The sequence below is a fragment of the Photinus pyralis genome, unplaced genomic scaffold (genome assembly GCF_008802855.1).
Source record: "Photinus pyralis isolate 1611_PpyrPB1 unplaced genomic scaffold, Ppyr1.3 Ppyr1.4_LG5, whole genome shotgun sequence".
NCBI classification, from domain to species: Eukaryota; Metazoa; Arthropoda; class Insecta; order Coleoptera; family Lampyridae; genus Photinus; species Photinus pyralis.
In genome coordinates, this window is record NW_022170596.1 from 33629162 (window position 1) to 33656114 (window position 26953).

The 26953-nt window shown below is 37.0% G+C and overlaps 1 protein-coding gene across 8 annotated transcripts in view; it reads right to left on the minus strand.

Annotated features, from left to right (window-relative positions):
- The window catches only part of LOC116171283 (piezo-type mechanosensitive ion channel component), a 41084-nt gene that overhangs the window by 7719 nt on the left and 6412 nt on the right, over positions 1-26953 (minus strand). For 3 of the 8 annotated variants that reach the window (XM_031488030.1, XM_031488035.1, XM_031488031.1), the window contains exons 3-24: positions 22385-22599; positions 22090-22333; positions 21796-22042; positions 21589-21748; positions 18266-18415; positions 17380-17521; positions 16043-16158; positions 15357-15989; positions 14896-15044; positions 14587-14846; positions 14203-14534; positions 13872-14156; positions 8571-8772; positions 8248-8518; positions 7679-7864; positions 7309-7631; positions 7104-7265; positions 5238-5300; positions 4841-4977; positions 4351-4456; positions 4141-4298; positions 3995-4086 (exon numbers count right to left, since the gene is read on the minus strand). In XM_031488030.1, the coding sequence (XP_031343890.1) occupies positions 3995-4086; positions 4141-4298; positions 4351-4456; positions 4841-4977; positions 5238-5300; positions 7104-7265; positions 7309-7631; positions 7679-7864; positions 8248-8518; positions 8571-8772; positions 13872-14156; positions 14203-14534; positions 14587-14846; positions 14896-15044; positions 15357-15989; positions 16043-16158; positions 17380-17521; positions 18266-18415; positions 21589-21748; positions 21796-22042; positions 22090-22333; positions 22385-22599 (4633 nt within the window). Of the gene's footprint in view, positions 1-3994; positions 4087-4140; positions 4299-4350; positions 4457-4840; positions 4978-5237; positions 5301-7103; positions 7266-7308; positions 7632-7678; positions 7865-8247; positions 8519-8570; positions 8773-13871; positions 14157-14202; positions 14535-14586; positions 14847-14895; positions 15045-15356; positions 15990-16042; positions 16159-17379; positions 17522-17813; positions 17850-18265; positions 18416-21588; positions 21749-21795; positions 22043-22089; positions 22334-22384; positions 22600-26953 lie in introns of all 8 variants that reach the window. The other 5 variants (XM_031488033.1, XM_031488036.1, XM_031488032.1 and 2 more) reach the window with 5 other exon arrangements.

The window sequence follows — 26953 nt, forward strand, 5'->3', positions numbered from 1 at the left end:
TTACCTATTTGGACAATGGAATAACAAGATATGAATACTAGAAAATGTTCGTATCATCAGGAAGTTTGATATGTGTATCTTAGCAAGTAATACCCATATGTATAAGAACTATTGGTTACAATTATATATAATAATGTGACCAATAGAAAATGCAAATAATAATTTTTAGTTTTATACATTCGTCTCTAAGGGCGAAACTTGCTTCAGAACAGAACAAGTGAGCTGGTATATCCGGGTGGCTTTTGTTTACCCTGAAATTCAAATACTCACGACTTCAGTGCCCCCTATCTGTGACTGTTCCATTTTGTATTGAAAGCATAGGGCTAATAGAAAATAGAATACCATGCAGTAGGTATGTGTCATTTCACTGCGCCATAGAGTAAATAATATAAAGAGGTTCCATGCTGTATAAATTTGTGGCAGTGAGAGACTATCCCTGAACATAGATGGCGAAAAGCAAATGCCGACGCTCCCTCTGAATTCAAGAATAGTGTAATCTAGTCTAAATTATTACTAACACTGCTTGTTAATGTTGTTACGACAGGCGACCCTGAAATGTATACTTTTATTTATCAGCAACATTTTGCTACTCACATAACATTACAATGAATGTGCTGCTTATTCTGCCATTGACGAAAGATGGTCTTTACCTTGACCTACCACAATTTGTCATTTAATAATAAACTTTTGCATATCGTTTGATAATGCCCATTATAGAACATTATCTTATATTTGCATTGCAAGACGGCATAACGTTTTAAATGACATCACTGATTTACGTAACAATTATTTTATGAAAACTCAAATTCGTATATTGTGTACAATAGGCAAAAAAATTTCATATTTATTGTGTGCATGTTTTTGAACATGAGAAATACATGCATGTACGGGGTGCTTGGATTTGGCCCGTTTTTAATAAGTTTATTACACATGATAAAATATAGTATTAAGTATAGGCCAACTGTGCACAGTTTGAACCAAATCTGCTCAAGCGTTTGGCAGTTACCTATCGTGTTCATGGACGGACAGACGGACACCATCGACCTCCTATATAAAGCTTGTATCGCTTTGCTCTGTAGCTTAATTATCATTACAAAAAAAAAAAAATTTCAATGCTGTGGCGCCTTCGTATAGAATTCGGTTTAATTTTGAGGTTTTCGTCAACGATTTTCTTAGAAACACCATAGTCGATAAATTTGCCATGTAACAAAATCCAGAGTGTGTAGCACCATGGACTAAATTACACTAAGAAAATTGACGAGAAGTATTTCAGCAAAATTTCATCACATACGTCATAAGAAGTAATCTACATAATCATAAACGTCCGACTTCAAATTCTATTATAGATAAAAGTGAAAATGGCCTTGTAATGTGATCGTCATTTACGCCTACGTAGATTTTTGCTTTATCTTCAAGCCATAAAGAAATTCAATCTTTCGTAAAGTAGGAAGTAGGTCAGCGAAGAGAGAATTTTCCTGATTTTTCTGTGCGGAACTGCCGACTGCCCAGTGCCGAATTAGTTCCGATGTAGTATTTTTTGAATGCGTTTCTAGTCTATAACTTTTGATTGAGAAGTCTGATCGAAGAAGTACGAATTGTTTTGGATTCTACGCACCAAAATTAATAAGAAAAAGTGTTTTCCCGAGAAATTTTGGTGCAGTCGATTTTTGGCAAAAAAGGAAGGTGCCTTTTTTTGAGGCCCCAAAAAAAAAATTGTCTCAGATCGACCCGGCAAAAAAATTTTCTTATAGAACGTGGCCTGTAGAATCCATAATTTCAAACAGTTCCAAGATTGGGCTGCTAGTTCAAAAGTTACAGCCCTTTGAATTTTCTTTCGAAATTGGTTTCTAGTCCATAACTTTTGATTGAGAAGTCTGATCGAAAAAGTACGAAATGTTTTGGATTCTACGCACCAAAATTAATAAGAAAAAGTGTTTTCCCGAGAAATTTTGGTGCAGTCGATTTTTGGCAAAAAAGGAAGGTTATACACTGCCTTTTTTTGAGCCCCGAAAAAAAAATTGTCTCAGATCGACCCGGAAAAAAAATTTTCTTATAGAATGTGGCCTGTAGAATCCATAATTTCCAACAGTTCCAAGATTGGGCTACTAGTTCAAAAGTTACAGCCCTTTGAATTTTCTTTCGAAATTGGTTTCTAGTCTATAACTTTTGATTGAGAAGCCTGATCGAAAAAGTACGAATTGTTTTGGATTCTACGCACCAAAATTAATAAGAAAAAGTGTTTTCCCGAGAAATTTTGGTGCAGTCGATTTTTGGAAAAAAGGAAGGTTATACACTGCCTTTTCTTTTGCCCAAAAAAAAGTATCATTGTATATAATATACATCTTTATTTACAATGGTAGTATGGATGGAATTGATCTTTTCTCTCACAAATACACTATACTTACAGCACTCCCACATTAGTGAATTGCGCAAAAGGACCTTGTTTGCGTAAATTCCACACAAAATTGCTAAAGCAGTGTTAAAACGGTCTACGTGTACCGCCAATCCAACAAAAACGTTAGAAATTATATGCATAATCAGTTATATTTTCTCACTGTATCTATTTAATTTTCATTGCTAGCTAAATTCAAATAAAGTTTGTAATTGGGTAAAGGTAAGGCGTTAAAATAATAAAATAAATAGGTCTATGGCCTGAAGGAATTAAACTCCTTGCATTGGAAGCATAATATCACATTCCAGTGATTAAATATAATGCTGACAGTATCATGGTCTGTGTCTGATGGTGCAAATTAATGGACGTAATTCAAATCTCAACTTGCCAGTATATTTAAATAGGTAATACAGGTTACATGCTGCTATATGGTAATACAGCGATACAACAGCCTTGAAGAACAGCACAAGATAGCAACACTTCCTTACAAGATTTTCTACTGCAACAATATCCTATCCCATGACACCTCTTTATATTATTTACTCCATGACTGCGCACATTGTTTAATAATTTGGTGTGGCTAGCACAGATACCACCCGCACACTTAAGCATGCGCGATTCTGCCATTTTATCTCTAAGAATATGTCTACAATTCGCGAGTAGAGACCGAGGCTGAAAGACGAACATTTGTGTATGTTACAGAGTATCCATCAACTTAAGAAAATCTACAGTCTTCTACAGTCTTAACTGCTTCTCTCCAATGTCACTTGTGGTGTAAGATGGCTCATTTTATGTTTCCCGTTAAACAGCAGAAAGAAATCTTAAACCTCATGAGGGTGTTTTCATTTTAAAACAATTTCTATTATTATCTATATAGCATTTGTATATTGCTATTCATTTCCATGTTTTATTATTTTACCTGGCTGTAGCCACACTCTAGAGCCTCTTTATTCTCAGTACAATAAATATTGTTTTTAAACCCATCAGCTCAAATGGAGAGGTTAAGCTTTATTATATGCGTTATACCTGACTCTTGATAACGCTCAGTAAAACCAATTTGCAATAATTAATAGTTTGAAATATGCAAGACCACTGCAAGGTCTGTTTTCAAATGTCACTTGATTTATAATGATTGTGATTAAAATTTAAAAACCAGCACGCAGATTTGTGTTCTATTGGTTACTGTTGAACTTACAGTACATAGTTTTAATAGTTCTCCTCCAAAGCAAAAACAAATTATGAACACGTTCACAATGCAGTGACTTTGTATTCTCGGAAAGTAGTACTTTTACTGTATCTGTCCAATAATTGCCTCAGAGGACTTTAGGAGTAGCTTAAATTTGGAATAAAGTAAAATGAAAGAAAATTGTGCTTAATTATAATGTGAGTAATGTAAAATTTTTAACAAAATCACACACCTGGTCGTAGGTAGGGTAAATTGACACGAATCTGATGGACTGATGGTTGGCATAGATGAAAGGAAATCCATCGTTTCATCACTACACAAATATTTACTGGTCATGTGGTCATTAAAACTACCATTATCACAATTTTAACTACCTTTGCTTGCAAAAATAAGGCATATTCTTTTAAGTTACTTACAGTGACTCTTTTACTAGTGTATGATATGATCCCGCCGGTCGCCACGTTTGTCCACTGCCTAACCGCAAGCCAATGTAGTATTCAGTTCGTTCCTAAAACCTGCACAGTCTACCAAACGTTTATGAACAGCATCAAAATACTTATACCTTTAATATTTTCTTCTCTTTATTGAGTACGCGTAAAATATACCGATAGTCTTTGGAATACTTGTTTAAAAATATCGTCAGTGTTAAACAGCAGCTCTCAAGAAACAACCCAGCGAAAGCCAACCAATTTAAAATTTTTTGACAAGTCGTAAACTCCTCTACAACAAACCATTGTAATACATTAATTTACATCCACAAGATTGTAGGTACTTGGCTCAGTTAGCTCGCTTATGTCTTCATCATCATCTTTACTGGTACCTGGTTGAGGCTCTTTTGTTCCTTTCGGTTCAACGAAAGCGACTTGATGTATTTCCACCTAAAAAGTGTTTATTACAAAAGATCAACAGCAATGTGACACTATGCGTATGTACATCGGGAGACTTAAGCGAGTTGTTGCAAACTATAACACCTATAAGAAACACAGCGCAGTCATAAGCTATTTGTACAGTTTGTTAAAACGTAAACAGTTAGTGAACTCACAACGGGAGGGGCCGAGAGGGGGGCGGACAATTGCGAACGAGCGGAGAGGATAGATCGTTGACGTGTTATAGGCATACTACTGCGTCTGCGACGCACGTCAAGTTCGGAGTGCTTCAACGCAGTGGGAATGTCTGCTTTCAATGCGGTGGCAAGGAGCTATAAGACCCACCCAATGCCCCTTTTTTATGTGATGATCAGAAATGTAAGTAATGATACTTACCTCCATAAGTGGAACGCCTTTACCCAGACTCTGCGCCTCGTCATCATCGTCGATCGACGGAACCCTAGGTTGCTCAATTATCTCCAACTCTTCATCTTTAACTTCATCAAACATGTAATAATCCCCCGAACGGATAGCTGCAATAGAAGTAATGTAAACAAATGAATTATACCAACATTGCAAAACATATGCCATGCCAGTGTGACTGTGTCATGTATCAGTGTTAATTTATTCTCGTGCAATAGAAATGTGCATGGTAGTAGAAGAGTAAGAGTGGATATTACTACACATGCCACACGTTTATAATACACCCGCACACCAACTAAAGAATGTGATTTAATAAGCAACGCAATCTTTAGAAATGTTTGTTATAATCAACCCTACAAAATCTGTTTACCCTTTGCATGAGAATTCGGCTCACGTATTTTACATCTCGGTCTAGAATCTGGAAATATCGTATCTAAAAGCAAAAAATTATTTATACAAAATAATTTTCGCAATTGCAATGTACATGTGAGATTATAAAACCTGCCCGTCGATTGCGCCTAAGAGTCTCACCACCTTCTTTGAGCTCAAATTATATAAGAAACTGACTGAAACCGTCTGGCCACTAGGGGAAGATTTGGAGTTCAGTTGATTAGTTTGATAATACAAACGTCCTACTAAATAAAAATTTTAATCAAACAATATCAATAAAATCTAAAGAAATCATCTCAATTTAATTACATTTATCTAGTTACAATTTTCCATTAGAAATCTATAACGTGAGCTGTGTAGTGTAGTGGCTAGCAATGCAATTCCAAGTACAACTTAGGTACTCAGTTTAGGAGGCCCAACCTAATTGAGTTCACTTACCATGGAAGTTATCTAATTTTGAAGAATGAAGGCTCTAATTTACAGAAATAATGAACTTCAAACTGAGGCCGAGGAATATTCTGATAACACACACACATAAAAAAAGAATCAAAGAGGCGTTTTAATATGAAGCAACATTAAAGGCTTAGCTTCAAAATAAATAATAATTTTCCATGCAAATTGCACTCGACTTGGGACGCCCTTTTTCTATCCAAATATATAAAAAATCTAGTATTATCAATTTACAAATTATACCTATCATTAAAACAAACCAAATTAGCTCACTGTATCAAAACCTGCTCTAAGAACATTGTTTTGGGAATCAATAATCTTCAATTACAAACTGCCCAAGTAATCGACTAAATTCAGAAAACGCCCCCTAGTGACCAAACGGTTTGAGAAAGTTAGACTGCACCAGAGACTTTCCCATAAAATTTTATCTCAGGAGAAGGTATATTTTTCTATCTATGATGGAAAATTAAGTACACATACACGTTTTGGGGATGTGTATAAAATATTTCATCCAAACAAACATGCCCTTTTAATATTAAAATTGATTCCAAATTTCAAGGGAGTTTTATTGCAGTAGTACGGAAATCAAAGAAAATTCAATTCAACTATAACTCCTCTGATAGTATTTAAGAAAATCATTTTTATTTAACAGTACGTTTCAATGAATACACCACAATCGCCATTTTGAGAGATAATGTACACATGAGGACGGATTTATGCAAAAATAAGCTCAAAACTGAGATCCAGATATTACTTGTCACAATACGTTTGCTATACATTGCACAATTGTGTATATACAACAAAAGGGAAGCTATTTACCGCACCATTTATATTTGTTAGAAAAATCGCAATTACACGTGTGATGACTGAGCGGGGAACGCGACGAATACGAAATTACACTCTGTCTTGGTGTAACTAGCGATCCCTGCATCCACGGCGGACCAAGACTTGTCTGACGATGAATGCGAACATGAGAAGATTCGGGTAGAGCTTCGGTGTACGGAGGGGCGGCTTCGTATGGTGGGGGAGAGAAAACGGGAAAGCTATCGTCGGGCGATGGAGGTCGCGGATTTAATTCAGAATTTGGAGGAGAACTAAATGACATTCTTTGAGGCTCAAGGTACCCCTCTAGAGAACCGGTCATAATTGCGGAATACGGCGAAGGGGCTTGGGTTTGTATCAGTGAAACAGCACGAGGAGTTAGAGGAACTGGTTCTTCCTCCTCCTCCTCGTCTATAGGGGTGTGATATCCGGCAGGAGGGGTTTGTTGGGAGGTAGCGGATTCACAAGATGAAGTCGATGTTGAATGTGCCAACGGAGGTTGTTCTGAAGAAATAATGATTACCAAGTACGAATTCCACAATAAATCTAGCTTTCCGACTCAAGACCAACTTACCTTTATGGTGATTTGTGGTATCCTTATAATGTGCGCCTACCAATTTTTGCTGATTGGCTTTGATGCGTTCCATTTTCTCCTTGATCTTTTCCAAAACTTGTTTTTCTCCCTCTTGCTGATCTAGTAACCTTTTATATCTCAACTCTTCTATAAGCTCCGCCCCTAAACAAAGTGCTGTAGTAAACATAAACTTCACAGTACCTACCTCTAGATGCTAAAATTGTCGTAGCTTTCGTTTCGTTGATAATGTGGAAAAAATTGTAGCTATGAAATATTCTTCTTTGGATTATCAAAAATGCGAACAAAACGCCATCCCAAACTACGCCTACATATTTTTCAGAAACAGCACAGGAGTCCTCCCCCACTGTGGTACCCAGTTTCACACTTTCATTTGAACATCCCACTGCAAATAGCTGAACCACCCAACACGCATACTTGTCCAGCTCTTCGTGATAAATACAACCAGGGATTTGAAAGAACGCCTTTACAAAGATAACAAAAACATTGTAACCTATTAGTACGTTCCAACTGGAAAAGATTGTTTTCAAATAGAGTACAACAATAACACAACGTACGCTTTGAGTATTTTTGGTAGGGGGCGTAGATATAAATCTGATCCATGCCATAAAAACAAAAAAGATCCAATAAGGTATCCAACAGAAAAAATACTGACTAGATTTGTTGCGGCTAAAAACATGATTGCTAGTGATATCCACATCCAACTTAAAAATGCAGCACGTTTGCAAACATCCAAGTATGTTCTAAAAATGTATTTTGATTAGGATTTTATATATGATGGTAGAAAAGAATGAAAAAATGTCTTATTTCACAGTGAAATAGGATTTTTGCAACCATATATAATATTTTTGCTCATAACAGTTGTTGCATAGTAGAAAGGAACATTGAAAATTGTTGAAGAAGTTTGTCAAAATAAATACTAACTTTCAATTTTAGGTTTTGCTATTTCAACTATTGCTGCAATATAGAAAATAGTATCTTTCAGTTTCTAAACTCTAAAGAGGAGGAAGAATCGTACTGATAAAAGTTCTTTAGAATATCACCCCGGCTATGAGAAAAAAATCACTGATAGTTAATTGTTTTCAAATAATAATAATTCTTCAATTTAGTAGATATTCATACTAACCTACAGTATGTAATAAAATCTGGACATGGATTTATAAAAGTTGGATCATCGGCATGATGAATAATGCTGTCGTTTGAACCACCAGGATACGTATTATTTTCAGAATTCTCATATTTCAGTTCCACATCAAATACGAGAGCTTGTCTTGAAACGAATATGAATAAGCACATATCAGTCAGCAATTTATTCGACATCAAATCATATTTAAAGTTCAATAAAAACAGCCAAGACTGGAGTCTCTCAAGTACTTCAGTAGAAGCCCAAGAAATTTCTAAAATATTTACAAACTTATTAGAACATTATTGGTATACTGTACTACAAACCTGAGCATAAAGTGGGTGGCAATCCAACTAAATTAAAATATTGAAACGGCACCACCACCGTTACAGCAATAAAAAACCAGCGCCACATTTTCCGCAATGTCGGCCGTTTTACTATCATAATTTCTATTAACCAACAGCAGTATAACAACGAATAAAAATCTAGCCTTACTCCAATTACAATGACGGTCATTATCGCACACATCTGAAAAGAACAATTTTTAGCTTAAAATTACAACTTAAAGTAGTTAGAGCGCCTAGGTAAAAGTAACAAGATGAAAATTTGGTCACTTATTCTCTCGGCAGCCAAACTGTCATCATCAACTTTCCTCACTTACCATGACAGCTTTCCTGCCGAAACATATACATATAAAAGTGGTTTTACATGCCGGGGATATGAATGGTTTTATTACTGAAGTATCTTTACTTTTTGCTTCAAAAACAAATGATCCATTATCATGGGGAAATGAACCCGTACGGTGGAGCCACCCAGCGGGTGCGTCCCTGGGTGGCGGATAGGGGGACGTCCACACAGACACCTGAATGATTGTAAAGTGGCTCGTGTGCGGATAGTGAGGATTATAAGTGGCTCGTCGGGGTTGAAACGCAGACTAGTAGCGACAGAGGTTGTCGCCACAGACCAACCTCCCAAGTCAAGGTGTTAGCAACCGTACCAAGGACTGCATGGCACTGGGGTGCAGCGTCGATAACAGTTCCCCTTGAATACCAACCCCAGACGATGTCCAACTGGTGGCTGTTTTCCTTCAGGAAGGGTTTAGCAGCCAAGTCCTGGGCAAGCGGCTCTGCCCAGGTGAGATCGCACTTCCGCACTTAAATTGTATGAACGATTTCAAACCAAAAAAATCAAACTGGGCTCCTTGTCAGGAGGACCAACAAGCCGGGCGCTCTCGAGTGCGCGCCGTCGTAACCAGTGGTCGATCGCGATTATAAGTGTCAATTAAGAATAGAACTAATTTGTTAATATAAACCAAATCGTGAGGGTGAGTACCACCCTTACTTGCCGCCGCAATGCCAACTGCAATCTGTGGTGTTTGTCGGGTGGATCTTAATCGTACAGATAAAGTTATTCTTTGTGCTAGTTGGTGCCAAACTTACTTTCACACGAAGTGCGTTAAAGTCAGTGACGATGAAGTTAAATTTATTAACTCAAAAAAGAACTTTAATTGGTTCTGTGACCCCTGCGCTATCCACGAATCACACAGCCTCAGGAATATCTTGACTAACATCAACAAAGTGACGATGAACTGGGATAGAGTTATGGAAAGTCAGCACGAGAAACTGATGAACCACGAGAAGCTATTAAAGGATACTTTAGACCAGGTAAATACCCAAAATGTCAGCATCAGCAAGGATCTAGCGCAAGTTCTCCAAACTCAATCTGAAGTGAAGCTTACTTATGCGGACAAGTTGAAACAGAAAACCTATGACCCAGTTATCATTGTTAAGCCCAAGGACGCGAACCAACCCTCCAAGCAAACCTTCACCACCCTCAAAGAAAATATCGATCCAATTATCCGAGAAGTTACTGGAATGAAAACTCTACGTAGAGGAACCATTGTTGTTGAATGTAAAAATAAAGAAGCTGCAGCCAAACTTAAGGAGGAAGCCGAAACGAAACTGGGATCCGACTACATTCTTTCCTTACCAAAACCGAAGATGCCGAAGATTAAAATCGTAGGCCTCAATGACAAGATCGGGAGTACCCAAATGAAGGAAATGATTCTCGCGCAGAATCAATTCCTCGACGAAGCCGCGTACATAAACGTCGTACACATAACGGAAGATAAAAGAAATCCTAACAGGTATTTGGCTTACGCTGAGGTTGACGGTAATAGTTACCGGAAAATTCTAAGTGAACAAAAGCTTAACATAGGATGGGACCGTTGCAGAATTTATGATGCTGTGACAACTAGAAGATGCTACAAATGCAATGGGTTCGGACATAAGGCAACTGACTGTAGCAAAACTACTACCTGCCCCAAATGTGCGGGAGACCATGACCTAGCGAGCTGTAAAGCTTCGGACGCGGAAATTAAATGCAGTAACTGTGCCAACGCCGTTGAGAAACTAAAAATGAAACTGGATGTACAGCACCCGGCCTGGAGTGTTGATTGCCCAGTCTACAAAAAACGACTCGATCAAGAAAGAAGCAGAATTGATTTTTTAGGCCATCCCCAACACTAATCAAGCAAGGAAATAGGTACGGATCAACGCTCTCAATCTATTATCAGAACGTAAGTGGAATGCGAACGAAAGCGCAATCTTTCAAAAATAAATTGGCAATTACAAATTACGACATTATTCTACTGACTGAGACCTGGTTAACGGAAAATTTTCATGACGCTGAGTATTTAAACAATCAATATGCGGTCTTTCGCAATGACCGTAATTACGAAGAAATGAAGTGCACCATGGGAGGCGGAGTTTTAATCGCAGTCAAGACCGATTTGAATGCTGAAAAATTGGAATTTCAAAGTGATCTAAATGAAATATGGGTCAAACTTAAAATTAATAATACTTCATACATTATTGGTGTTGTCTACTTTCAACCGAAATCTGGTATTGATAAGTACGTGAGTTTTACCAAAAGTTTAGAAACAATTGAAAACATGTTGCATTCATCGGAAGTGTTAATAGCAGGCGATTTTAACCTACCACAAATTGTTGACGCCACGTATAATTTCGAAAACGCGAGTGCTAAATGCAAAGTAATTAAAAATATAGCTTCGATGTACAACTTAAAACTCATTAATACGGTTAAAAACTGCAATAATAGAACCCTTGAAAAGGGATTTAGAGGATTTATATAAGTGAGTGTATGACGGGATATTCCTGGCTCTTGAAAAGGGGACTGTCTGCTGGGGAGGTAGCCCTAGGAGCGTTCCTAGATATCGAGAGTGCGTCTAAAAACACGTTTGATTTCATTAGTGATGCTGAGTAAGGCTTTGCATTAATGTCGCCAACTATCTTCTCGCACTCTCTTAAGAAGAGATAACGAACGTTATAACCTCCCCGGGCATGGTCGCATGCGAAGATACGTCCCGCCAAAGGAGCCTCCCCATCACAGCCAGAGAGAGAAGAGCTAAATAAATTCCTAATCGCCAATCGCGCCACCTTCACACTCCATACGTGATGCGTACTTGTCGCCCCCTACACCGGATGAACGCCGCTAAAGCAACAACGCTGAAGCAACAACTAGACAAAAAGACAACTGAGGAAGTTATTGAGGAGTGCGAATCTCCATGGGCAGCCCTGATCATCATGGTACCTAAGCCCAACGGCTCCACAAGCGTTATGCGTCGACTGCCGACAATTAAATTCGGTCACGACCTAAGTATGAACGACCTACTCCACACTGTCAAGACCGCCCTTATGACTACCATCGACCTCCAAGCCAATTTAAAAGAATGTCTTTTGCCCTAACGCCTCTTCGACCTTCCAATAACTCATCGATCGTTTACAAACTGGCATCACCATTTAAGTCTACTAGGATGACCTTATCATTATATCCTGAGACTTCGCTACTCACCTACAGGATCTGCAATACATTCGAGAGACTACTGACTAGGCATGCACCCGCATCAGTACCTAGGTCAGGTCACACCAGGCGGCCTCAGTACGGACCCCGAAAAGACCTCCATGGCCAAAGGAACAATCGGTTGCAAACCCTCCACACCACCGCACTAATATTGCGACAGGCTGAGCCGACCTCGCTCTTTATATCAGGCCCGATACCAGCCAGTACGCCCAAAGCGCTGTACTCCACCAATCACCCTAGCCACCGACCACCAACCGTTAAAATGGCTCCTCACCCTCAAGTCACCAACCAAAAGACTTGCCAAATGGGCCTTAGCCCTCCACTCCTATGACAATTCGTATCAATATTCAATATATACCTGGAAACATGTCACACATTGTTTAGGGATTACCCAATCACTAACACCGGTCTACCACCCACAAGCCAATCCGGTGGAAAGGAAGAACTGCGACTTGAAGGATGACATTGGCCCGAAAAATTGGAACCAATACATTTCGCCATGAATACCGCCAGATGCAACACAGGATAAACCCCTGCCTACCTAAGCATGGATGGAGAATTGGGGACCCGCAGCGACTGCACTAGGGACCAACGAACCATAATAGCGGCAGCTACATTCATCTCTAAGCCCGGTTGAACCAACAAAAGGCACAAACCAAGGCCAGGGAGTACGCAGATACGAGAAAAAGGGAAGCACCCATTTACAACCCTGGAGACAAAGTTTGGGCAACCATACATCCTCCTAAGTAATGCCAAAAAGGGATTCACAAGGAAGTTCACGCCATGAAGACGGACCGTATACGATCCTACAAGCAGTTTCCCCTACAAGTTATGAAATAGAAGACAGGGATTTACCTGAAAAATCTCTCGGCACCTACCATTCTTTAGCTGTAACGCCGTACCAAAAGACAGCAGACCATGAGCCTGTCCTACCAATAACAAAACGGGATCGACCAAGGAAAGCCAAAGTGAAACCATCTGAATAGGGACCAGGACCTTCTCCTATTCAAAAGGGAGGAGGCTGTTACGAATCAATTATCCCCATCTACACGCAGCCACCGAAACCACACCAAACACTCCTAATTTAAGCAAAGAATAAGACACACGCCAACCAAAAACCCAACTCAGCACGAAAGAGGGCGACCGCAGAATCTCTTAACTGTCACGCCCAAACCAATACCGTATAATCGTTTGTGGATGGCAAACAATGAACAAGCTCGCCTACCGCTTCATCGGGCACTGATAACGGACGCCCTGTCATACTTAACTTTGAGGGATAATTTATATCCTCCAAAGCAATGAATGCAGAATGAATTTCGTTTAATTTTCCTGCTAATCAATTTACACTACATCTAACAATTGGTTTTGAATAGTTTGTTTAAAACCCCCTTTAAATATCTGTGAGCCTTCCACATTGTGTTGGAAGCGCTGCGTCTAATTGAGAAGTTTCATACCTAAATACGCACGGAAAGCAAGACAAAAGAATTCAACGCCACGCGCAAAAGTTAAACATGTACTGGGGCAAATCAGCTCGGTGCCCCATATGGACATTAATCATGTATACGGAGACAACCGAACTCAAGCAAATTATACTCGCATTTGGGGCACCGACAGAATGTGCTCGGAAGATAGTTTTAACCGTTACAGCACTTACAATATTCATAAAAGAAGCTTTGTATGTTAATTTAGTATCGCCACCCCAGAGAATCGCAACAGTGTTATAAATTAACTATTTGTCCGCTTACCTCGAATCCAAATTTATAAAACCCATAATTAAATAAATATTTCACACAATTTAACACATTCTTATCAGCATCTGACCGCTTTATATTTGGAAACATCAACGTAGCTCTCTTCGGGCGCTTCCCATCAGGTAGTATCACGTTGTGTTGCCGTAAATAGATGACACACTTAAAAGTTGTTGCAAATATGTATAGAATATTCCAGAATACGATATTATACAAAGTTGTCTCAGATGTCAGCTTCTTAAATCCCAGCCATTCAGCGTTATTTAAAGTAGAATTCATGCGCTGTAATTAAACGTAAAGTCGCAGGTAAAACTAGTACTTTTATTACCTCACAAGTGGAATTCCACAAACCATGATCAATGTTTTCAATTTGATACAACATTCTCCCGACAACAACAACACAGGAGAACGCAGACGTAATATACAGTGCTAGTGTGCGTACTCGATGACCTAACAATACTGCAACCATAACAAATATGACGAAAGGCAAGTATAAGGCACACTTGTCGTATGTAAACATTAAGAACGCAACAAACAACACAATTGTAGGTGAATGCATATTAAGGAACATAAGGATTAACTCCACCAAGTCACCTAATTGATTCAAAAATAATTTAAACCTCGATTTAAACTTCTCTGTGACTTCTGCACCGGACATATCTACAAAAAATAATTCAGTTAATAACGAATCAAACTATTTAAAAATACATGCTTCCTAATTCGGTGATATCAAACTTTGTAGACGTATCCAAATCTGTCTTTTCACTGACAGGCTCTGCAGTAGCAGGACTTTGGATGGTAGTACTTTCGACTGTCGTATCTGCAGAAAGTACTACAGGTTCAGTTAATGTAATAAAATTTTTATGAAAATAGTGAATTTGTATCGCTACAATTATAACAAAGAAGGTAGGAGTTGCTAGCCGAATAAAAAGTTGTTTCGGAGCATAATACTCTAAGCCGATATCCAATTGCCTAAAAAAGCAAGATTAGTGTTGTTGTAAGGCGCGGCTACAATCCTCACTGTTCCTTCGTAATATGTAAATATGTCAACCAGTACTCTCGGATATTTTTGAATTGATATGTATACACAAGTACCAACATTACCATCGAAAATAAGATGACGATAACCAAAAAGCTGAACATGAGCTTCCTCCAAAGTCTAAATGAGAACTAAAACAAGTTCATTACCTCATTTGCCAAGCTTACACATATATCAACATTGTATTAAAAGATTGCAGTAGTGCCATAGATAGGATAAGAAAAGTATTGTAAACAGTAATTATTCAATTATTGTAACACTTGTAGTGTTTTAGTATCCAATGGGTCCAAAGTGCTTTCGAAGTGTGACCCAAGGAAAATAGATGGGCGAACAACATCTCAGAAGGAAGAGCAAAAAAAAAAGCTGGTTGGATAAACTAAACCGCAGTCCAACATGCACAGTGCCTGGCACTACTGCAACCTTTTATATACGATTATATCAACCTGAAATGTTGTTAAAAACAATAACAACAGGGCCATATATACTATGCGGAAAAGTGTCATTCGTTGCCCTGTGATAGCAACACCAAACAAAGTTATGGCAACAATCCAAATCCAAAACTTTGTAAGAAACTTTTTTGCATGTACCCCGAAAACTTTCAAAGGTAGATTGGCCTTAGAATCCTCTTGAGAGACTCCTAAAACCATGAATCTCATTTCAAAATATTTTAGAAGTTTTGTACCTGCTGCTGCACCTACGGAGACATGCAACGGAGCTGCCATATCAACGAGAGCGCTGACTTGTCTTTCTTCCGCTTTTTCCGTAGAGTACTGCTTTAGGGTGATCCAAAACATAGCAGTGTACAGGCACTTTAAAAGGAGAAATCTGCACGGTACGTACGACACTTTCTCAAAGCCGATGATTCCAAGGTCGACCCCGTTGGCCACCTGAGGTAGCTCTTCGTCTGTGAGATCCATTGAAAATATGTAACCAGAGATCAATAGTAGCCACGCGTAAAATATTAAAAATGGGCTGAAGCGTAACATCGCTCGGCGTTGATTTGGTACCATCCAAAGTATGTTGGCGGTAAGAAGAAGAACAAATCCTAGCCAGCTTGGGAATGATATACTCCATGCCTAAAAAACATTAAGACGTTTAGTAAAAGTAACAAATAAATCTTAAAACTTACCATCATTATGACATTGGTAAAAATATATGAAGATCTAATTGCAAGCTCAATCAGGGAATCCACCCAAACGACAAATTTGTCAAATACTGTTATTTGCTCTTCTTCATTTTCATCAGCTTTAAATAAAATTATAGTTAAAATTGTGGCACAACAAATAAGAGCATTGCCTCAAATATACTTAAATGCTTGGTTATTGAACTATCCAATAAACGCAGTAAGTATGTGCAACTAGTGATATGCCATTTCCCCCCTCCGTTTACTTCCCAAACGTTAACCAACATACACGTTTCAGCTCTCTGATACGAAAACAGAATTAAAACATTCGCCTTCGTTTACGAATTATCGCGCGGAAGGAGGGGCGGACACATACACAACGAAACCAAGCATATGCGTACAGTTATTGCTCCGCTTTGCAATACCCAGTATTTGTTTCTCGCGCCTCATCATGGAGATTTCAGTTATATTAAGAGATACTGCTTAAATTGGAAGCACTTTTGGTGTTATCATAATGTATGCACTGTGAATTCGCATCGAAAGTTATCTATCGGATAAATTTAATTGAAGTTTAAATTATAATTTAAAAAAAGCTGTCGTGTGACAATTTCATATATCTTAACATAATCTTCATTACAGTTCTTTACCGGAAATGTTACGCTCGGTTATTAACATTAACTGTAATTAATTTTAATATTTTCATAGAACATTATTTTTCCTATAATCAATTATGAGTAATTAAACTTTTAGTATTATTAGTCGCACTTAGTAATTATTCAAGAGGGCCGATAGATAATTTTTTCTAATTTTTTCTTTTTCTCTTTGTTTGTTTGACTGTTTTTTGTTATTGGTTTCGGTAGTTTAAGTACTATTTTCAATATTACTAGACATATTTTTTATTTTTGATTTATTTTTAACTCTATTGTACTCTGGCAAGTTGTAAAATGTTGTTTTTGATCTGAAATTGGAAAGGTTATGTCTTTCTGTTGAGCAAATAAAGGATTATTATTATTATTATTATTATAAATTTAGGTAAATTTTGTATGCGGACATTGCCACATGAGAGAGAGAGAGAGTGAACCAGACTCCAATGCAAGCAACATCATATTTCTTAACCTAAATGTCCATGACGAGGTGAGAAAAAAGGGAACCCTGCATATGGACCAATTTCCAAGTCATTTGCGGTTCAAGGAATGCATCAGCAAAATCAGCGAAGGCAATAATTTTGAAAAAAAACCACGTGTAGGTAATAAGCATCTATAACTGCATATTTGTTCATAGCATTAGAGATTAAAGCCCAAAATAATGTGTTAGTGTCCATTATATGTGTTGTAATCTCTTACCCTTACCAAGTTGCTCCATGGGAATGTCATTGGGCGAATCCTGGGTAACGACAACACTTCCGCTTCGACTGTTTTGGAGAATGGTGGCGGCCCGTTTTCCAGTAAATGTATAACGTCTTTTAGGGGATGTCGAGTTGATTAACTGAAAACATATAATTCTGAATATCTCAATCTGTCGATAATTCTCTTAGTGCGATTAGACGCCCACCAGCCAATAATAGCGTGCACGTACTTTTCAATAATTTCAACCAAATGTTTGCAATAGAAAATGTGCACCCTGGCTCTAAGATTTAATTAAATTTGGCGAACGTTTATTCCCACCGTAAATTTGCTAGGGTTAGATCACAAAAGCAAAAATGAATAAATAAGCATAGTTCAGACTAATACAAACAAACTGTTAATTGAAATAATAAATAGAAAAAGAAAATACATACGGGTGTTGCCTCGGTAGACCCCGTCGAATTGCTTACCTAAAACCAGCAAGCTAAGCATCAACCAATCAAAAAACATCGCACAAATCGACATAAAATAATAAATAAAAACACCAAGAGGCCAATGCGCGAATAATACCACATTCCAGATCACAAGATGTTTCCCAGACACACTATCTTCTGGTTCAAGAGCTGTTAGTATAATTATGTGCAATTTATGCACAGCATTAACGCATGACCACAATTTACAGGTAATATAATAATAAGATTTTATAGATCTCAGTCAAATGGGGTGGTTGAGTTTAATCTTTTTTTTTGCATATATATTAAAATGTTAATGAGCAAACATTTTGTACAGAATTCAATAGTTCAAACAAATAAAGCGCAGTGTTGTACTGAGAAACATCCTGAATTCAAAATAAGTAAACATGCACATCGATTGGTAAACCTCTTACTCGGACTTTCCGAGTAGCAGTCTGCCATTTTTGACGCATGGTACGTGAACGCACCAAACCCTTATTAGATAAACGTTGAGGGATTTGACGAGACAAACGGCCATTAACATTGGCTTCCAGGCGTGAAAAAGTACCTTGTTTCTTTTGCGCCTAAAAAAATTAGTCGGTTAATTCTAGTTAGTTTCGTGCTTATTGGTAATAGATATGTGACATGCTTCTGTTTATTCCACATTAAATGGTAATATTACCTACACCAAAGATCATATTACACTAGGTAGACAACGCCTAATAAAGGCTATGCTTTTAACACAATAGTTTTCAAGTTCTGGATAAGCAAAAAATACATTGCTGAGTGCATGAAATACATATAATTATAGGACATTGAAACTTTCCCGTAAAATGGGGATTATTCATGGTTAAAAGTACAGATACGAAATATACAGGTATGGAAAAAGATTATTGCAGGGCTAGCTTTTAATAAGCTAGAAAGAAACCCAATAAGCATTATACCACATACTGGAGACAATCGTCACCATTGATGTACTTTGGGCTACGTTATCTTATACAAAATTGCCAAAAAAAATAGTTGCCCTGCCTTAATCCCCAACTCTCGTAAAACAACCCAAGTAAAGTTTGTATCAGAGGAAAAGTATTAGATATTAAATTACGGAAGCTTATGGATAAAAAAAAGAATTGAGGTAGGTAACTAAAATAATTGACTGGGCCGAAAAAAGATCAATAATGGAGAATAAATCAAAGTTAAAAGGATAAAATATGTTTATATACAACGACACCATCAGTTTAGAGGAATTGTGAAAAGAAAGAGAAAGAACAGTAGAGTACAACAAAATTACGATAAACAATAAAACATAATACGAACAATATAAAAGTTTACTTATAAACCAAACAATCAAGTCAGCAAGCCAACAATTCTGAAGGAAAACTGAAACAAAATAAGAATTCTGGATGGTTGCAGACCAAATTGACTTAGAAGTAATATGGCAATAGATTTTTCAGCGATGCCTACATATTTTGCATACACCCTTTTTATGGAATTACGAAACGCGAAAAAAAATGAGTCGGCTATCTAGTGTGGTATGGTCTATACTTAATTGTTGTTAGATAACAGCGTCAAATATTGCACTGACTTCTCACATACCGAAATGTTATGATTTCGACCGGGGCGCTCAAATAAGATGCATCTGTACCTAGCAAACGCAGTCTAACAATCAGTGATGTGCAAGTCAAGGCCTTGAGCCAAAATATTAATTTGGAAGGGGATTGGTAATGAGAGAAATAAGGTTTTTTTAGTAATTCTTATAGTCCAGTCAGTAGAACACAAATAAGGACTTTGTCCTGTAACAGGTGGTGTATAGTAGTAATTTTTTAGTTGTTATTGAGGTCTGGACCCTAAACAAAAATCATGTTTTTGACCTTAGGGGAGGACCACTCGTGCCGCCATCTTGGATGAAAGGTACAGACAATTGGTTTTTTCAAAATAACTCCCCTGCAGTTGATCTTACGAAAAAAGGGTTCAAATGAAAGTTAAAGAAAACAAACGCCTTCACATTTTTTTAGATACTTCTTAAAGTTCCGAGTTACAGTGGGGGAAATTTGAAGATTTTTGTAAAGCGTCTTCAAACATCAGGATGACCAGAGCACATCGTAGACGCTAGAGCACGCTTTCTCGTTGCTTTGTATGGTGGAAACATGGAAGAAGACACCTTGGAAAAGTCAGCTACCAACGTTTCGACATAATCTTCAACAAAAATTAAATTCAATCTCACTTCTTTGCCAAAGCAAAATAGCAACTAAAATCTATAGGATAGTAGTACTTTTTGTTTATTCCTAATTTCTGCTTACTCATTTCCAAAAATAAACATTTGAAGTGTTTTATTTATATGATATTATCACACGAAAAGTGCTTTTTAAAGATGACTGATAATGCAATTCATAAGGTTTAGAGATGACACCATGGAAACAAACAATCCGCTTATTGGGAAAAAAATGGAACATGCTCCATTTTGAATTTTGTATGAAAAGTAACGGAACATCTTTCAGCCCCTGTATCACTCCAATAGAGTATTGCTAACAATAAAAATTCATTTGGGGACTGCTATCTAACAACAAGATTAAGTAAGATGCATCTAATTGCAACATCAAGTTCAAAAGATCAAGTTAAAGTTGTGGGTCACTAGAGTAAGAACAAAAACATTATTTTAGTTACAATTGTGTTATGGGAATAAAACCAATTTTGTTAAATGGCACAGTCAAGCTACAAAAAGTTAGGTGTTTTTCAAGTACAGGGTTATTCAGCATATTTAGGCAGCGCCGTAGCTCGTTTATAAACAAAAGATTTAAATACAAAAGTTGTGCTGTTTATCATAAATCCCCAGAAATTGTATAGTACAAAAACAAATGAATATGGCAAAGTTAGTAAAAAATGCAATTTGGTTAATTTTTACTTAATGGAACGCCCTGTATATTTTTCAAAAATTAATATTTTCTTTCTGATTTTAAAAATATATACTATGTTGATGTTTGATAGAGCCGTTTTTAATACATTTGCATTTATTATTACAATTATCCCATAACAAAAGAAATGGCCATTATTTAGTATATTATTTTTATCCAGTTCAGATGTGATTTTAGATATCGCAATTGTAACGTAACAATAATAAACCTGCCGCCAAAACGCAAAAGTGAACCATGTGCGACTTCCCAAAGGGTGTACTCTCGCTACTTTTGATTTCAATGTTGAAATTTCATTTTCAACTACTGCTGTATGGTTGAATTTAATTTCAACTGTAAAAAGGTTATAATAGACGTTTCAATGATGTAAATAAGTTATTCATAATAATATTTTGACGCAGCTACTAAAATTTCAACAGTCGAAATCAGTTAGAATCGACATCATGATCACCATTACTTCCAATATATTTTCTGTAGTTTTTATCAAGTACGCGAAGTATTGCTAATAAACTCAAAATTTCATTCAAAAACATATATTATATATTTTTGAAATCAGAAAAAACAGATCTATTCAATTTTTGAAAAATATACAGGTCGTTCTATTACAAATTTACTAAATGGGCATTTTTTGCTAGCTTTGCGATATTCATTTGTTTTTTTTACTTTTCTGGCGAACCCACAAACTCTTGTATTTAAAGTTTTTTTCTATTTCTTATATTAGTAGACAAGTGTTTGTCTGATATAAGTAAAGGAAATAAAATCCTTTTCACCACAAGCAATTGAACTAACTTACATCACAACAACATTTAATTATGGGTTAATGGCAAGGACAAAATTGCATCCAACGTTACCTTAGGCATGAGGAGAAGCCGTACTTCCGAAACTGTTAAAAAGTACAGCCACATTAGTACCAATGGATTTAAGAATGAGTCCCACTGTAGATCTGGAGACCATAGGATATTTCGAGGATCTTTACATTTGACAGTCATTAACGGCGAGATTCCAAAATACCTTCAAACAGTAAACTTCATAATAACTTTCAACCGTTTAATACTCACCTTAAAAGCGGGTAATCTTTCGGCACCAACAACTGCGGCCATTGCATTTGATAAATAAAAATTGCAGAAATGTGTAAAAAAACCACACACGTGACAAATATCATAACTCCCGCAAACTTCTTTCCTAGTGTTCCTCCACAAGCCCACCATGTTGTTGCCGAAAGAAATACTAAAAAATATATCCCTCCGGGAATTGAGGGCCGGATCACACCGGCTACACACAATGATGTTAAAACCATATATTTTCCTATAAGAACAGAAATTATCGAGTGTTACTTGAGGTGTGTAACGTACCGATTGATACTAAAATTCCAATCAGTCTCCTTTTCGGTCTTACTAAGCTTGTCGAACTGCCACCTGCACCAGTTTCGACGGTATCTTCATCAGAAGTTAATTTCTTATACACAATAAAAATCACAATCGAAGAGACAAACATAATAATTTCAGGTGAAAGCCACGTAATTGCACTTACAGGATTTATGTGATCTAACCTAACGAATCCTACATGTCTTAGAATTTTTTCTAAAGTCGAACAACCCTAAAACGACAGTTTTGTACATAACAGAGGTAAATTATTCTCGCCACTTACCACCAACTTTTCACTATAAGGCGGATCAGTAAATGCTAGTAACATTTGAAAAATGATGTGTCCCGCTAGGTTTATCGAGGACAGGGCAATTATGATTTTGAGGTAGATTCCGGCGCATCGCGACGTAGAATTGTTGGTTGGCACTGGTATCATTGGTAAAATAAAATAAAGTAAAAGATATAAACCGGATAAAAGGCATGGCCGAAATACGGAACCTGAAATGAGAAAAGGAAATTAGTCTCTTAATTAATGATTGTAAATCACTATAGGATATGAGTCAGACAGAGTCATCTGTCTGCCTGTCTAGTCTATCGTTCACTGTCTACGAGCTAGTCTGCAGAAACACATTGGTTAGTACTGGCACAGATATACACATATCTGTATATCTGTGGTACACGTCACACAGACAGTGACAGGTCTGTTCATCTGACCTGTTTACTTGTTCATCAAAGTACTTCTGCCCACCAGTTCCTATCTAGGTATTACTGTATTTGACCCATACACCCATTTCAAAAAAATATCTCCATAAATTAGAAAGATGACATTCCACAGTTTGTGCATGCGCACATCTGATTTTTACAATATGCGATATGCACGTCTTTACTAGAAGCATCTATTATTAAAATTTGAGCTGCGTACTTGTGGTTTCCTAAAAAAAGGAACTGTTGTGCGATTCTTCTGAGTGTAAATCAAGTACAGGTTGGTTGACAAATGTTGTCTCCCTGGACATCCAAGGAAAACAAGATGTTTAGTGATACATCGTCTTCACTCTGTTGAGTCATTTGGAAAACAAATCTCTGAATTTTTAATGAATGAACGCGCTCGATGACGAGTATGAATTGGAGGTCTTTACCACAAAAATCACTCGCATCAAAACGAAAAGTAGCAGCACCAGGATTGAAAATTCATAGTAAAGAGCGCATGAATAGATGATAACTTGCTTTGCGAACGATTACGAAACGAATTTATTCCGGAAGTATAAGGATTCAGAGAGAAACAGACCTGCAAAGATTGTACTCTTACTGGATAATGCGCCTGCTGCTGCTCATTCTAATGTTGAATTATTGAACGCTATCGATTACTTTTTAAATAAAATATTTGCCACCTAATGTCACATCATTGATACAACCAAATGGATACAGAGATAATTGAGAATGCATATAGCGAATGTACAGAAAAAATGTGGAATGAAAGAGTCATATCATTTTTTAAAGACTTACCCTGAAAGATTGTGGGTACAATGGTAGCGGACGCGTGCAGTACACCAACGCTACAAAATTTTCGAAATAGTGGAATCAATTGATGGAACAAAAAAATGTTGTTGCGACATTATGAGGAAATAGGAAGAAAATGACTGTAAGATTTTAGGGCTCTTACAAGGAAGACGCTTAGACTTAGTATAAGAAGTGACGTTAAGACCTTTGAAATTATTAATGATGAGATTGTCGCTATGGTGAAAAAGAGGATGATGAAAAATTACAAAATGGAGACGAGGAAACATGATCGAGTCATGGAGAAAGCCTCTCATGTATTAGAAACAGCGGTATTATGGTATGAAAATAAAAGGACAGTAGTAAGTACTTACACTCTTCTTTTGCTGAACAGAATGCCGGATTTAGATGCTAAGAAAAGACGATCAAATTTTGTACAAACTTTAGACCCTCCCCACCCTTTAGTTTCCTATAGCAAAACGTCAAATATATCTGTGATCACAGGAATAGAGGATAGATTGGTGAACTTGAAAACTAGTATGACAAACAGCCCAAAAACAAGGTCGACAGAAAGCACATACTAGAAAAGAGTCGATAAAAGAGGAAATTATTGAGAAAATAGAAAAGAAAAGGGAGACCATTACAAGGGAAGGAAAAAGAAAGTACAGAGCAATAAGGAATGAAATAAACAGGGAAGCAAAACAGGCAAAGAAAAAGTATTTGGAAGACCGTTGTAAGGAAGTGGATGTGATAATAAACGAGGGAAAGGAATACAAAACAATTAGGCAGTTTTTTAGAAAAAGTGCAGTGGATTAAATGATGATGAAGGTTCAATTTTCTATGGATTTTTGACTTGAGAGAGAGGAAAGAAAGAGAGATAAAAATCACTGTTTCAAAAGGCAAAGTTGTTACATTATGGGATTTGGTGGATTACGTTTTTTCATCGTTGTAGAAGGCTATGGTAGGGTAGATTCCAGGTTTTTGTTTAAGTTGTCTCCGAGGTCTCTCTCAATATTTTACTACATTTTTGCATATTTATAGCAGAATAAATTCACATTAAATATGCAAATCTATTGCTAGAATGCTATTTGGTATCTAACTGCATGCCAATATTGATATTGCAAACTTAAAACTTGTAAACACGTTCTGCATACAAGTATTTGGAAAATAAGTGACATTTTTCATCCGAAAATGTCAAGCTTATCTTTAGAAGATAGTCCATTTATTTTTTAATAAAGTATTTTTTATAAGTACGTCATATGTGACATTTCGCTGATTATATTCAAACAGCGAACTATCGTTTCGTTGCTAGGGGCAGAGAAGCGGAAAACAGGCAGAGAAATTTTACTTCTCTGCCTCCTTTCCACTTCTCTGCTTCCTTTGATTTCTATTATATCTGTGTTGACTAGCCGTTTATATACAAGAAATTTTAGCATACTAATAAAAAAAAATGTAGTGTTTACCACGGACTTCCGACTTGTCAGTGAAAACTCACTTCTCGTCCTTGGTAAACAATGTACTATTATGTTGGTCACATCACTGAAGTCCAGAGCTTGTAGAAAAACTGAACTGTATACAATTGATTCATTTATTTGACGCCTTTCGGCAAAACATTACATAAACATCAGGATATCTACGTATATACAATATGTAACAGTATCGATAAGACTGAAGCTATGTCACACACTAGATTTATGAGTGTCTAATGCAAAATGGAACTGGATCTTGGATGTGTAGAATGGATGTATGAGGATAATAGGTTGGCTACGTCCGAGACTACTTCTATGAAGGCTCTTCTTCTCTGAACCGATGTCGGTAAGTTACCGCTAAGAGTCAAGCTACCGAATTTCTATAATCCCAATAGGAGCAGGCTACTGATGAAACTTTGGGAGTTGCTAGGTTGCTGGCATCTGGATAGGTGTCAGTGATAGGGAAGAGTTGGAAAAGGAGTCCTCAAATCTTTTTCTTCTGAAAAAAAGAGACAAAACGTTATCAGTAGTGTGAACTAGAAGATACACCACTTAGAGGTTCTTAGAATGTCAGCTCCAAATGATGAGTTACACCAGATTCAATCAATCAATCTATTGCAGTTAATCTCATCAATATTTCAAAGAATCGAAATTTGAAGAGCATTTCATATTACTCTTTGGCAACCAGTCTTTTCCCTCTATTTCGACCCCGCTTGTTGCTTAAGCGAAATCTCGACGGGAAATGAGACATTTATTATTATGGCCCCCAGTGACATAGAAACGGGACACTTATGTCTAAGTAGACGTTTTTAAGTATGGATTGGTATAGATAATCCAAGAATACACTCTACTATTCAAATACCCTGGCAAGAACATGACTCATCATCCGCAGCAGTAGCAGGCCTTCGGCGGACTTCTCAACATCAGGGAATATAAAAAAATCGATTGAACTATAACTTTTAGAACTGCTTTGAGATTTTATGAGCATTTTGGATGTAACGAAGTGCTGAAAAGTGGTCTAGTTCCACTCAACATAGCAATTATAAAAAAATATTCGCAGAGATGTGTGCCTTGTGTCGATTAATGCGCCCCTCATTGTGCCCTCAAACAGTTCTATCTTAAAAGACCATTGGTAGGTATTCTAGAGTGTAAGTTGAAACAGAGTAGAAAGCCATCGTTGGCATCCGTGAAACAAATTCCCTTTGGTGATCTTTTTGATGAGAATAGAATGTTTGAAACAAAGACAATTAGTACCTAAGTAAATATATTCGTTTCGTTATGCATTTGAAAGGAATGGAAGAATTTGCCATACAATGGAGATACGCATATGTTCACTACTGTAACTCTGAATTTTTAATTTATATCTACTCAGTACTTTCACTTTGCATCAGTATCAGCACAGCATTGACTAATACCCACCAAATTAGTCAATGGTATCAGTTATAAAGAGCATGATCTTTGGTATCAGAAAGAAAAGAGATCCTGGTTTGCGTCCTTGATGCACTCCGAATTACATGACTTTAGGTATATATTTGTCATTCAATTACAAATACGCAGGCATCAAATACTATTTCCGTTGTGTCATTTTATTCAATAGTTATATCCATATTTAGCATTCACACACGGAAACATCTGGAATGTTGCTTAAATACATTAAATATGCTAAAATTAAAACATGAAATTGACGCAGATCGTCTGTGCGGTACCGTAGCCCAATAAGAATGACAAAAATGTCCTAAAAAGCGAAAGGGTATTTATAACTCTGAGTAATCGTTTATCATAATATGTAAACTTATCTGTTGAGGTCACAATTACTTAATTATACGTTCTTTGTAACAAATAAGGTCAGATTGTTATATTTGAGTAATACAAAAACCACAGGGGAATCA